This window comes from Choloepus didactylus, chromosome 4 (genome assembly GCF_015220235.1).
Source record: "Choloepus didactylus isolate mChoDid1 chromosome 4, mChoDid1.pri, whole genome shotgun sequence".
NCBI lineage: Eukaryota > Metazoa > Chordata > Mammalia > Pilosa > Megalonychidae > Choloepus > Choloepus didactylus.
The window spans coordinates 167,112,528-167,127,659 of record NC_051310.1 but is presented as its reverse complement, the minus strand read 5'-3'; the positions used below and the strand labels follow the sequence as shown (position 1 = coordinate 167,127,659).

Here is a 15,132-nt window from a genome sequence, read left to right as displayed (position 1 = left end):
AATTTAAATCATGTGTCCAGCATAGGGGCATAGGATCCTATGCGGTGTTATTTTAAGGACTCAGAAGCAGTCCTTCCCACCTTGTCACTAATGTCTGATTCCCACCATTACAGAGATGAATTCCTTTTGCCAGTGCTGTAGTATTAATACCCCTTGCAGAGGCAAACCTTTGAGCTATAGCCATTATTAACACTATATAATGATAACTAAAGTTGGAATTACTTTATAAGGTCTTTTGATGAAAAACAGGTATTCTGATTTGCTAAAGCTGCTTATACAAAATACCAGAAATGGACTGACTTTTACAATGGGGGTTTATTAGGTCACAAATTTACAGTTCTAAGACCACAAAAGTGTCCAAACTAAGGCATCAACAAGAGGATACCTTCACTGAAGAAAGGCAATGGTGTATGGAACACCTCTATCAGCTGGGAAGGCACGTGGCTGGCATCTGCTGGTCCTTTGCTCCCAGGCTGCATTGCTTTCACTTCTGATTCCAGTGGTTTCTCTTTAAGCATCTGTGGGTTCTCTCTTGTCTTCCCAGAGGGAAACTCTGGGCTTCAACTCTTAGCTTAGCATCTTCAAACGTCTTTCTGCTGCATCTCCAAGTGTCTGGGTCTGTGTCGGTTCTGGTTTCAACAGCTGTCTCCAAAATGTCTCTGGGCGTTTTCTAAGTATCTCTGAGCTCTCTTCAAAATGTCTCTGCCTTTTATTCTCTCATAGAGGACGCCAATAAACTAAGACCCACCCTGAATGGGCAGAGGCACATCTCCATGGAAATAATCTAATCAAAGGTCCCACCCACAATAGGTCTGCCCCCATAAGATTGCATTAAAGAACATGGCTTTTGATGGGATACCTAACAGATTCAAACCAGCATAACAGGTTTTGGGGAGAAGGGAAAAATGCAAGAGGCACTGAAGACCTTTACAGTTTGCCTAAGGCCAGTTTCCATCCTTGTGAACTAATTCCCCTTGGACTTTATTATCCATACCGTCTTCAATGGGAGAAAAGCAGATCACTTTTCATATTGCATTTCACATACTGCTTTTCATTTAATGACACATTTTGCAAATCTGCCTTATTTAAATAATGAAAATTGGTGTATTAAACTATCACAGAAAAATAGAAGCAGCTTATATCAAGACGCCCACTAATAACAGTCACACTGCTAACGTGAACAGAAGAAATATTTCTATTCTGTTCCTTTTTTATTCTATTCCCATTTATACAAAGAATACAGCCATCCGCCCTAACACCAAGTGACTGTAGAGATATCAGTTCAGTTTGAGCCTAATGAAGACAAATTAAGCCACAGAGAACCAGCCACCTCTGACTCCCCAGCTCACTCTCTGGGTTACCATCAGTCACCTAGTCTGATGGACTTATTCTTGCTTCCCACTCCCTCCACTCAAGCTGTCACTTACTGAACAGTCTCATAACTGTCTTGCATCTCTGCCCTTTCCAAATCATCCTGCTCACACCCAAAAACTCATTCTGAGACACAGGTTTTTATTATGTTATTCCTTTGTTTGAAAATGTCTTTATGACTACTGGATCAAGCCTAGACTCCTCTTAGGCATTCAAGGCATTTACATTCCTTCAAAATGTGTCTCCACCAAGCTCAATAATATATGTCTTCTATCGTTCCTTGGCTCCAGATGGCAATGAGGCTCTTCTGTCTTTAATATTCAAACCACCCTTTGCTCAATCTGGCTTCTATGCCTACACAATGTAGACACATACAACAGGCCAGGAAAAACCTCAAAGAGGTGCCGTTCATATGCAATGCTATCGGTGGGCAGTCCTGTGCCTGGACCTCTCTGTAAAATGATTTCTAGTTTGGAGTTGTTGCTAGAATTAAATGAGAAAGGAGCATTTGCTTTATCTAGATTGGGTATTCTATTTGTTTTTTAAAAATGTAAGACAGTAAAATGAGATGGTACATTTAAAGTATTTAACACAGTGTCTGGAATGTGCTTATTCCCTTCCCTCCTCTTTGTTTGTACTGACTTTATGAGGTCACTTGGAAAACAGGTTCAACTTAGGACTCTTTGCTCCTAAGCAAGCGCCTTTAAATGCCTGGTTGTCTTGAGGAGGAAAAGGAGAATTCGTGCAATAAACAAGATGTATCCAAAAGCCTTAGGCTCAATTCATCTCCTTCCAGTGGTTCTTAGCCTTGGCTGTGCATTGGAATCACCAGGGGAACCTTTAAAAGTACTAATGCCTGAGTCCAACACCCAGATTCTGATGTAGCCTGTCTGGGACATGACCTGGGCAATGGATTTTTGCCCTGGAGAGTCTACTATGCAGCTAAGGATGAGAACAATTGTATCCACCCATACCACACCTAGAAATTCATGAATTTATTAACATTTCTCATTAAGGATGTTCATCTTTGCTCTACACTCCTCCATGCTGGGAGACAAGTACTGCACACCTTAATTAAATTAAATCATGGTTCCCCCTTTTTAGACGTGAAACTTTGAAGCCAGAGGAAAGTGGATAAGGTAGAAGCAAATAATCAAGAGAAGGAAATAAAGAAACAAGTTCTCCCTCTTTTGCTTCTTCACGCCAGCTATGCTACTTCTACACAAAGGGACCCCACAACTTCATTTATGTCCCCAGTTTAAATGCCTCAGATTCCTACTTGTGATGAATTAAAATACACGTAGGTTGGAACTTCTTCATTAAAAAAAATACCCCCTCACATGCATTCCTCTTAAACCTCTATTCTAAGGAAAACGACTATTACACTTTATAGCCACTCAAATTCCTCACCCCTGGAGATGGGTGTGGGGTCACTGCATTACAGTAGGAAGAATTTAGTCTTGAGGCTCAAAAAGCCTGGTTTGACTCCCAGGCTGATCATTTACAAACCTTTCTGAGACTCAGTTTCTCCATCTACAAAAGGAGGTTGTTGTGAAGATTAAATAAGAAATTGTAAGTAAAACTCCTGGAACATATTAGGCATTTGATGAATACTGTTGAACTGAAAACTCTCTGGGGCAAAGAAGGAGTTAACCCATATCCTACCTTTTGTAGGTTACCCTTACAAACATCTGACCACCTGAAACCATGAAACAGATGCCTACTGTTGCTCATTGATAGCACAGGCTGATATTAAAACTATTTTTTAAGTAACAAACCCTAATAACACATCTCCAACCAAAATAATGACAATTTCTTCAGACTTTTCTCATTGGTCTTATATTAAAATCCTTTTATGATAGTTACTACTTTCTTCCAAATTGTGAAGTCCATAGTGCACCTCATTTTCCACGATATTATTACTAATTAAAAATTACACAGCTGAACAATCTGGTGGACTTGTTGGGCCACCTTGACAATTAATGCCCCCATTCCCAGGTATACATACATTAGTACTTGTGGCTAAGGTTCATGCATACCCAAAGATTTCCATAATAATTTGTCTCAGAAACCACTAAAATTGATGTTTCCATTCACCCTTCCCGTGTCTTAAGAACGGTGTTCATATGTAGTACAAAACAGCTGGTAAGTCTGAGACTTTAGATCACTTCCCAAAATCATGACTAAAATATATTAATCATTCAACAATTGAAAAGTATTTATTTAGCACTTAATCTGTTTACTGCACTGGATAGGTGGTGGGGGAGAGGTAATTTATTCAATAATTAATTGAGACAGATTTTCCCACATAACTGGATTTTCTAGTATCTAAAATTAGACTTTCAAACCTCAAACTCCTTTTCATCTTAACCATTTTGTATTGGTCAATGATACCAAATGTTCTGACAGAATCTAGGCAGTAACAAAAGGAAAAACTACCCACTAGTAAGCACCATAATGAAACCACACTCCCAACATGCTTGACAACTAGTATCTGACTCCCTGAAAAGACACCCCCTAAGGAAGACATATCAACCAAAAAAGAGATTCCAGTTACAAATTGGAACTCAATTTTCCTCTGATTTATTTTCATTTAGAATAAAATGGTAGAAAATGAAAAGTGCTATTTCTAAGACTTTCAAAAAATAATAACTAATAAAATACTTAACAACTCTTAGTTTAACCTATGTTGTAAAATTTTAAATATCACTTACATTTTAATTTTAAACATGAATATTTATTAAGCCAAAAATTAACAATTCATGTTTACTAGTGCAGTTTAGTTTTGCTTGTTTAACTTATATAAATTAAGTAATAATTTATTAATTTTAAGCATATGGGATCATAGATGCTAGAAATATTTATTTCTACTTGTATATTGGTTACTTAAATATTCACTTTATAATTGATTGTGTACCTTCTGTATGTAAAAAAATCTCTCAATATAAATACATAAGCATGTACATACATGCATACATGTGTACACATACTTATATATTAATGTTGTAATTTTGGAAAACACCAATCGAGGTTTCTAGCTTTCAGTAAATTGTAAGATCATCAAAAACTAACAACAAATATAAAAACATTTTTTCTATCTTATTAACAAATAAAGGTTTGAATAAAATGAAAAAAAAATTGGGGTTAGCAAAATAAAAAATTTTAACATTGTCAAACCCACCAACAGAGAAATCATCTTCATCTTACAGTTTCCTAGGATTTGAGTATACCTTTGGGGTTATCAATTTAATGGAAATTTCACATTAAATACTGATTCCATTTAAGTACAAGAACAATAGTGCTGCACAAATTAGCACCAGATTATATTTACTTGCATAATATATTCCAAGGTTAAGGCACATTTCAGAGATACTGAGCAAAGTTAATTCATAGTGGTCTAAAGCAGTAACTATCAAATGGTTCTGACCTTGACTCAGAAATTTTACATAAAGACGAAACATTTACTATATTCATATGTAACTAAAATCAAGTTTCACAAAATAGTACTTATCTTTACTTTATGTGATTCTAGTCTATTTCAGTGTTTTAGCTAGTTAATTCACTAAATTGATTTTATAACCCACTAATGGGTGGAGGCCTACTTCTTGGACAACAGTGGTCTAGAGGGCAGAGAACTTTCTGTTCCCAGAAAACCAAGATATTTTGTCTCCAATCTTAAACTGGTGCTTATTTAATTTAAGATGTGTTAGAAAGTACTCAAAGATGATATAATTTCATTGTTTCAGGCTTTAACACGTGGTTGTGCTAACATTAAGATCTGAATCTCCCATGTCCCCAGCACTGATGTCAAAAGCTTAGTTCTACTCAGAATTTCCTTTATCAAGAATTTCTGAGAATCCCAGGGTGCATTTTAGATGTGCTGAGGATCAATCCTGGCTGTTGTCCACTGTCTCAGCCAGCAACCCTGGACTCTGCACTGCCACCTCTGGCAGAGCTCAACTAATTATGCTCCAAGCAGTGGGAGAAAAAGAATTCTTTCCCTTTGTACCTGCCAAACAAGGGGAGAGGAGAGCCTAGCCAGCGAGTCTCGTGAAACAAGTCTTCCAAGTCACTCCCACAGCCCCTTTCCCTCACTGGGTTCCCACACTGCTGGGGTAGCTGCTCAGGATGGGTTCCAGGGCTGAGGGCCCACTGTACCACAAACCACTACTCCACATGCTCCCCTCCCACTAGGACAACTTGGTGCTGCTGATTCCTCTCCCAGGGCTACCTCATCCCAGCTCATGTGCTGATCCCCAGCTGTGAAGAGGATTCAAGCCTTTTTCCCTTGAAGTCCTCCAGGCCCCATGTGAGTGACTGGGTATCTGGATTAATTCCAAATGTCACATGCATCTCAATCTGGGCACAGCCCAGTCAGAACACCGTGTGAACAGTGTCTCGGTCGAACACTCTAACTTTGCAAATCCAGTCCAAATTGAAGATACAGGCACAAATCTCACGTGCAAGTGGTTTTGAATAGAAAAATTTATGTAAAAGGGGTTATTTGGGCTGCAGATGTCTGTTAAGTCACTTCAAGACTTCTGTTTGTCATCCAGCCACATCATTTATCCTATGCTTGCTGAATTAAGCCTTGCCTCTTTTCTACTATCATATTTCCAGGTATACAAATAATACTTTCCCTGAGAGTCCTGTTAATCATGAAGCAGAGATGCCTACTCTACCTGTTTAGAACCCAAATACATTCACCCAGACTAGTGTGCTCAGTTAAAGTCAAAACCTTGTAAGGTTCTTGGTCTGGTTTTCCTGTACAGTAAACAGAGCTTCTGAATCCAAAGGAGGCAAGGGGGTAGGGGTGCTGGGGGGTGGTGGTAAAGGAGCTTCTAAAAATGGTTTAACTGGTCTCATACTGATTAAAGAATATCTGGAAGCTAAGAAGCAAAATACGTGGATTACATTTGCAGTTTAAAAAAAATAATGGAAAAAAGTACTCAATATAACATATTCATTGTTTCAACTTTTTAATCTTAAGAGTAGATGTTTTTATTCACTCTCAGGAACAACCACTCCCATGGGAATTATATAATAGCTTTTTGTAGTTAAATCTGGGGCGTATAGTAAAACTTCCCCTAACAACTTGGAAATAAGGGAAATAAGAGTGGTCTCTGATAAATAAACTTTAAGATCAACACAATGACTTTTAAGATAAGCAAAGTCACCTTTAATAAAAAGGAGTGGCTCCTAGCCTAGAAGACCTGAGAGTAAGCTTATTGACCAAAATCATTACCAACGAATGGACTAATCAGAAAAGCTGGTGGGGTACAGGCCAGGCACAGAGGCCTATAGAAAGAAGAATAAACACTCCCTGGCAGAGTTTCCTCAAACAAGATCTCCACAATTTATGAATCATTCACAGGACTCTTCCTAATGGAAGAACTATGCCCCAAATGCACTTGGCCCTTGATTCATTTAACACCTTTGTTTAATTAAGTTCTGTCTATAGGAAGAGAAAGCACTGACCATACAAACTTGGATTCATCTATCCAACCACAAATGTGAACTGAACTCCCACCAAGTGCAGAGTCCTGTCCTAAATAACAAGGATACAGAGGAGAATTAAACATTCATGGTCCTTGGGGGAAACACAAACAAACAGACAAATAAGAAAATCACAGTCAGTGATAAGAACCATTAAAAAAAAAACAAACCAAAAACTGGCTAATGGAATAGATCCTGGCAGGAGGAGGGTAAAGACGAGGGGTGTTTTAAGAAGAGGGATCAGGAATGGCTTCTTTTGAGAAAGTGACATTTAATGTAAGACTAGAGGACAACTCTACCATGAGCATTTTCCAAAAGCATTTTTCAACTTTTTTTTTTTTAAGTCCTATGTTGACATAACGGTAGAGAAGACCATGATGAAAAGAGTAAGAGCAAGAAAAGTGAAAGGGAGTGTAAGGCACGTAGACATGTTAGGTAAAGGGTAGCTCCTTACTTTGTGTTTGCCCTTCACCCAGTAACTGCACAGGCCTCACCTCCTCACACCTCATCCCTGCCCAACCCTGTTCCAGGTTCACACATCCAGATCTTAGGATTTGGCTGTGCCTCTGGCTAAGGATCAAGAATCTGCCATGCAAAGATGGGGGGAGTAAGGTTCTAAGTAAAGGGAATAGCAAAAGCTGTCAGGCAAGAACTAGTCTAACATTTCCTTGGAAATTCCAATGTGCAGAGAGGCAGGCAAAGGCAGAGCCACAGGAAGGAGTTTAGGTTTTATTTAAGCCCAATAGGAAGCGAAGGGGTGATGTGACCTGATTTACATTTCTAAAGATCACATTGGCTATTTGGTGGAGAATAAACTGCAGGCTGGCAAAAGTAGAAGCAAGGAGATTACTTGGGAGGTTCTAAAAGTATCCCAGACAAGCAGTGGCCTGACTTGGACTAGGTGGCAACAGTTGTATTGGGGGGAAGTGAATAATTTGAAGGCATATTTTGAAGACAGGTCAACATGACCTACTGACAGACATAAACGTGGGTTGTGGGGCCATCATGCCTTGACTTGACAAAGAGTGAGTTCTTTTACTGAAGTTGGGAAGACTGGGGGAGGATCAGATGTGGGCAAGACAAATCAACAGCTCTGCAATGGGCATATCCAGTCTGAGATGCCCACTGAAGGCACAAGTAGAGATGTCAGTTAGGCAGCTGGAGCACCTGGGAAAAAATTAGGACTGGATATATAAATGTGGCAATTATCTGCCTCTAAGATAGTCTTCAAAGCCATGGTTATTCCCATCCCTGTGACAGTTATTTTTTACTGTAAATTAATAAATCAAGTAATTTACAAGGTAGTGGAGGCTGCCCCATAGAAAATAGGTGCCCTTACTCCAGGCTATGACAACCCCTCTGCTTTGCCACAGGCCCCAATTGACTCTAGGCCCAATTAACACTAGGCTAATCATACAAAAAGTTTACATTTCGATTTGGAATTAAAATTAAAAGTTCAGTTAATTATTACTGTCATTAAATGAAGTTAGTTGCCACATTCATGTTTTTTCAAAACTTTTACCAGCATTTTTAGTGGAGTCTTCTAAAGATATTTCCATTTCCCCCAGGCTGGTTTATCACTGACTACCTTTTCTTTTTAATTCTGAAGGACTGAGGAGAAACAGTCAACTTTCCTTAGAAACCATACTTGTGTCCCCTTGTGGGTACCATAAGTAAAGATTACACTGGAGGGGATGGAGGAGAGAAGGGACAAAGTGGAGTCCCCTAACTACCACTTCCCTCCCACCCTGAGGAGCTGGAGAACAGATCCTCAGATTGACCCAGGTGTCAAGGACTGGGACACGTCACTCCTTGCTGCCACAGAAGTCAGCTGGCTGGGGCCTCATGCCATTGAAGCTGGTTCCTAGCCATCTCCCTTTTACCCTTCTGTGATTTCTTCTTGCCAAGAGCCTGGGGAAAGGAGGAGACCCCAGGTCTACTCAACCAGGGAGAAGCCCAGTCACCTTTGATAGTCTCACTTTTTTGTTCTCTTTCTTTGCCCTGTTTCCTCCTTCTGTCTCCTGGACACTCTCTTATGCTGCAGCAGCTGGGCCCAGGATCTGATAATCCAGCCTGAGAAGGCTGAGCCAGCTCTGCTCTAGGCTTTGGGGTACACCCTCTCTATCTGCCCTTCTTTTCTTCTCTCTCTGATGACTGCATGCTGTAAGCCATTTAAGTGTTAAGATCCAAGAATCTGGCCTTTATCTGTAGATCATTTAGGATGAACTAGCTTAGGTAAAGGAATTCTCCTTAGTGCCTGTCTGACTGGAAATTTACATTGAGGTTTGGGACTGAAGCCTTGAATAGTTTTAAACCTGTCTTGCTTTGCTGGTATTTCCATCAAGGAACTGAAAGAGAGGATGGGCTATGGCAGGGCAAGATTCATGGCGCTTTAGGCTCTCTTGGTCCAAAACTCTATTAATAGCGTAGTTTACTAGCACCCCCATACCGTTATTACCTATTAGTATGGCTTTTTAAGGGCTCTGGAAGCTGGACATTTTTTTAAATGTCTGAACTTTGGATGCACTGTTATAAAAGCACCTTTGCTCTGCAGGATGCATTGTACCTGAGCGAAAGGACTCTTTCTAACAGAACATTTGCGATTCCCCACCAGACAACATCAGCTTCAACAGAAGATAATATCACACACATACGCACACAATCAAAGCTTAGTTTGATGTTTCACCTATGAGAGACTTTTTATCAAAAACTTTTGTAATGTTTTTAAAAATAGTCTTATTCTTTCTGACTTCTATGATCTTGTGCAAAAATGCCCCTCTCTTTCCCCACTTCTCCACATTATCCCCAAAGGCCAGTGTTGTTCCAGATAATCAGTACATGCGGTAAAATCAGAAAAGAATTAATTCTGCCTATGTTTATCTAAGAGGATAATGTTGAAACCTGTACTCTGTTTTTCTTCCTGGCCTTTTCCTCATTGGGAATTACAGAACTCAGACTCCAAGTGCCACAGCCTTTTCCAGACTTCTGTCCTTAATGTACCCTCAGCCCAGAGACCTGCCTTACCTTTAGTTGAACTAGATGTACGTCCACATGCTTGCTGTCTGAGTCCTGCTGGACGGAATAGGTTAGGTCCCGGACCCTCTCAGAGGTCATCCGGAGCCAGGTCTCAATTTCAGGTAAGTGGAGGACAATCTTCCAGTCAGCCCCTGTGTGCAGCGGCGGTGGTTTTTCATACTGCTGGTCAGGATCCATGTCCTTTATCACCTCTTCTCCTACTCCCTGCTCCACAGTGGGTGTCAGGTTGATGGCCATGGGGGAAGCATCAGTAGCCATGGGGTCCAAGTCCTGTGACCTCAGGGGGGAAAGTGTCACACTCATGGTTAGCATGGAGAAGTCTAAACCTTACTTCTTTCCAAAACAGCTGAAAAGCAAACAGAAAGAAGAAAGCAAGAGTCAGACAAGATTGCCAAATAAAGAAATGATACTTCACAGAAGAAACAGGATTTCTAAATTAAGCCAGATTTCTAAATTAAGAAACTATAGCTCATAGCAAAAACAGAAAGAGGTGTTTGTAGCCCCAAGACTCAGCATATAATAGGAACACAAAAACACAGTGGTATTGCCTACCCCCGACATCCATTAGTAACATTCCTTAGTAACAAAATTCTGCTTTTCATCTGTGCACATTCCTGCCCAGAATTAAAAATACATCCTCTATCTTCTCTGCAGCTAGGTGTGGCTGTGTAGCTAAGTTCTGGCCGATGAAATGAAAATGGAATTGCTGTGCTGAACTTCTGGGGGAGCTGCTTAAAGGGAGCTGACTCAATTAGGAGGGCCCCCTTTCTGTCCTTCTGCTTTTCCTCCTTCCAGCATGCCATGTAGACTTGCTAACTGGAGCTCCCACCTGTCATCTCAGACAAGGAGATGCTTTTGAATACGCCAGGTAGAGGATGGTGGAGGAGGGAGGTAGGAACATGGGCCCCTGATGATAACGAGGAGCCACTGTTCTAGTCCTGGACTGCTACTCCTGGACTCTAGGTGAGAGAAAAAATAAACTATCTTTTTAAAGCCACTCTTATTTTGGGTTTTCTATAATAAGTATCCAAACAGTATTTTGACAATTACAAACAATATCTTCAGTACATGGGACAGCTAGGAAGGGAAACTATTCTAATTACCAGAAATATTGTGCTGAAATTCAGATGTTACTCCTTTCTATGATTTTTTAGATAAATTAGTACCACGTTGCAATTCCCAGTCTTTACTTTCCTGAAAAGAGTAAATCATAGATTATATAAAATATACCTAATTAATATATATTAGATACATAGATACTAACATATCTCAACCTAAATTTCATTAATATTGTTATATTGAAATTTTTTAATATTCTGGAATTTCAAGAGCAATCAATTACTATTAAACACATAACAGTAAAATGTTAATCAAATCTGCTAAACTAACATAATTATAGGTCATAGTAAAACAAGGGTACTTTTTTAAAGATAAAGTTGATTAGTTTACTAATGATCTAATTATTTAATTTATCTTTCTTCTGGAACCAGTTATTAATAGTCTAGTATAAAATTACAATGTTCAGGGACCTTGTACTTTAAAATAAACATTTTAAATAGACATCATTTTCAGTTTCAGGAGCAACTTCTGCTCAAAACAATGGACTTTTTTTTTTTCTTTTATAGTTTCTTTTCTGGTTCTACACATTCAGGTTAGTTTATAGCTTCATTTCCCCAAAGATGAAAAGTAGCTGACCAACAGAGCAGAGATTAAATTAAACTGTCAGAAGTAGCCTATATTTCTTTAGATTCTGAATGTTTTCTTAGTAAAATAGCAAAATTTCTTTTACCTATAAAAATAGGAAAAAAAATCAAGAAAACTCCCACTTTGACTAGGATTATGTACCTTTCCATACAGGAATGGGTACAGGGACCAAAAAGACTTATGGAATTGACAAGAGTCTTACGAATACATTATTCCTATGGTATATTATTTCAGAGACCTTTCACTGCAGCCTGCCCCCCTTCCCCAATTTTTTTGAGCATCTAATATTTGAATTAAATGTTACTGAGATTCACAGATGAAAATTTGAAAGCAACGTTATTTCAAAAAGCAATTATGAGCACAATACTGTGTGATGGTAGCACAGTACTGTAAACGTAATTAATAAAGCAGAATGTGAGTATGGTTGAAAGAGGAAAGCTAGAATCATGTATGTCATTAGAAGGAAAAAGGAAAGCTAGAGGATAAAAACTGAAACTGTGTAACTTAGCGAAACCCAGAGTGGACAATGATGGTGGTTAGTTGTATAAATATGAGAGCTCTTCCATGAACTAGAACAAACATGTCACTATAACAAGGTGTTAATAATAGGGTGTTATATGGGGAAAAAATACAATTATTGTAAGGTCTATAGTTAATGGCAACATTGTAAAATTCTTTCATTAATTGTAACAAAGGCACAATACCAAAGCTAAATGTCAATAATAGGAAGGTATAAGGGATATGGGATTTTTTTCTACGAAAGAAATGAGAATGTTCTTATATTGACTGCAGTGGTGAATGCATAACTATGTGATTATACCAAGAGCCATTGATTGTAATGTTAGGATTGACTGTATGGTGTGTGAATAAAATGTCTGAAAAAAAAAAGTTCCAAAGGCCCGAGAATAAAGCTAACGGAGAATATGAATCTTAAACGTAGACTTGGAAATGGCTAACATAGGATATTATTACACCTCACAAGGCAAGATTTCTAATTTTTTTTTTTTAGAAACTTAGGAGTGACCAAATTAAAAAACAACAACAACAAAAAAAAAGGTATAGAAGAGGATATCATAAATAGAATTGGAAGGAGTTGGGATGACTGACTAGCTATTTGAAAAAAATATTTGTATAGCACATCCTCATACCTTACTTTTTCACTAAAATAAATCCAGATAAAGCAAAGATTTAAATATATGTATAAATTATAAGTAAAATAAAATAACATATATTTTCAAAATCTTGAACCAGGAGAGTCTTTTTAAACTTGACACCAAATACAGAAGCCATAAAAGAAAAGATGACAACTTTTACTATGTATAAATTTTAAACATAAAAAGCATTAAAAATACTGAAAAAAAGTATTAATTAATAAAAAAGATTTGCCATAGTTGACCTAAAGTTTAATTTTCCTAACAATAAGAGCTCTAATAAACCAGTAAGAAAAAGATAAACTAGCCCCCAAAGGAAAAAAAAATGACCAAAGGATATGAACAGGCAATTTGCAGAAAAAAAAAATACAGATGGCCAATATACTCAGACTCACACAAAATTAAAGAATTGCAATATTTTTTAAAGATATACCTTTTTAAAAAAGCTTATCAGATTGGAAAATAATTTTAAAATTAGCACCTTATATTAGTAACATTATAGAAAAACAAAAGATGGTGTGGGAAAGTAAATTGTTGCCACTTTGTAGAGGACAATTTGGCAATATCTATCAAAATTTATAAGCTTATACTCTTTGACCTAGCAATTCCATATCTAGGAATTTATCCTATAGGAACACACCTATATTTATTCAAATATACATATTTAAGGATTCCATTATAATCTTGTTTGGAATAGCAAAAACCTGTTAACCTAAATGTCCATCAATAGAAAATTGGTTACAATAATAAATTATGGATTCTATACATTGGAATATTATACATCTACTAACAAGAATAGGGTGAATCTACAGATGTTGACAAGGAAAGATAATAATTATATATTAGTAAGTAGAAAAATAAAGATGAAAAACAGAAAAAGGTTGGAAGATCACACACAGAACACAGGTTTCCTCTGAGGTGATAAGGTTATTGAGGACTTGTTACTTTCTACACTTTTATATATTGGCTAATTTTTATTAAAATAATGCAGGAAAAAATTTAAGAAGAAGAATAAGTTACTTTAATAGTTTAAAACACTGATAAAGATTTGAAGAGCAGAGATGCATTAATGATTAGCTTTGAATTGGAGTGATACTTGTGGAACAGGTGAAGGGAGCGGTAAAGAGGGCAGGTGGAAGAACCACACTGGATAGTGGTTGTTGAAGAGGCTTGGTGTAGGTTTGGAGGCTCAAAAATATGGGGAAAAATTTAGAACAGTTCCTGTAGAGAAAATAATCATCAACAATAGATTAAAAGGAGGACTGCTGCCTGCATGAGGATACAGGTAAGGTTAGACAGGGTGAAACATGGATGGGCTTTGTCAGCACTGTTACCTGTAGTGGTAGTTTGAAGCTGAATGGACCCCAGAAAGGATGTTCTTAAAGCTAATCCATTACTGTGGGTGTAGACCTATTGTGGGTGGGACCTTTTAATTAGGTTATTTCAACAGAGGCATGACCCAGGTGAGTCTTAATCCTCTTACTGGAGTCCTTTAAAAGAGATGAAATTCAGAGAAACACACGGAAGCTGAGAGAGAAAGTCACAGACAAGAAGCCAGAAGCTGAAAGCAACAAAGCCAGAAGAGAAGGGAAAAACCAGCAGACATCGCCATGTGCCTTGCCATGTGAGAAATGAGCCCAGGATCACCAGTAGCCAGTCTTCAGGGAGAAGACATTGCCTTTTGATGCCTTGATTTGGACATTTTCAGGGCCTCAGAACTGTAAGCTTGGAAGTTAATGAATCCCCATTGTAAAAACCAAAAAAAAGGCAATTATGTCATAAAGTAGTTTTATCACTTTGATGCCTGCCTCAGAGAATGGCTTTGGGCTTCAACCACTTTCTCTGACAGACTGCAAGAGAGAGAAATCCATGCCTCACATTTTTAACATTCTTGTATATACATTTTTAAAAATAATAATAGTTAATAGACATGGCGATTTTTACAAATAAATCAGATTATATCAGAATTTCAGTGGCAGGATAAAACTCCAGTACAAGTATACTATCATAGCACTTCTTCATAAACCACACCCTGCTTTAGGCAGGCTCTGATTCTGATTTCCCAACACTCTTTTAAATTATTAATAAATTCACTGCCCTCCAGGGAATCAGTTTAGAATCACAATCCCAGAGAAGAAATCTGATATACACAGGTTAATAAAGGTTTCTAGTTCAAGGTCATAGAACTGGTGATAAATGAAGATATTAATGTCACAGTGGTTCCTTCTCCCAGACTCAGTTCAAACCAGAAAATTAAATGGCAGGGCAGGGTGTAATGAACTGTTTTAGCCATACCCACATATATCCACTCACCCCAAATTGTACCCAAGAGCCCTGTGCAACTAAAAACTGAATCTGGGCCATTTTGTTTTTC

The 15,132-nt window shown here is 38.1% G+C and overlaps 1 protein-coding gene across 3 annotated transcripts in view; it reads right to left on the bottom strand.

The window, feature by feature from the left end:
• AKAP6 (A-kinase anchoring protein 6) overlaps positions 1-15,132 on the bottom strand; it is a 532,325-nt gene that overhangs the window by 403,919 nt on the left and 113,274 nt on the right. For all 3 annotated transcript variants that reach the window (XM_037834775.1, XM_037834777.1, XM_037834776.1), the window contains one exon: positions 9,892-10,249. In XM_037834775.1, the coding sequence (XP_037690703.1) occupies positions 9,892-10,215 (324 nt within the window). In that variant the 5' untranslated portion in view covers positions 10,216-10,249. The remainder of the gene's footprint in view (positions 1-9,891; positions 10,250-15,132) is intronic.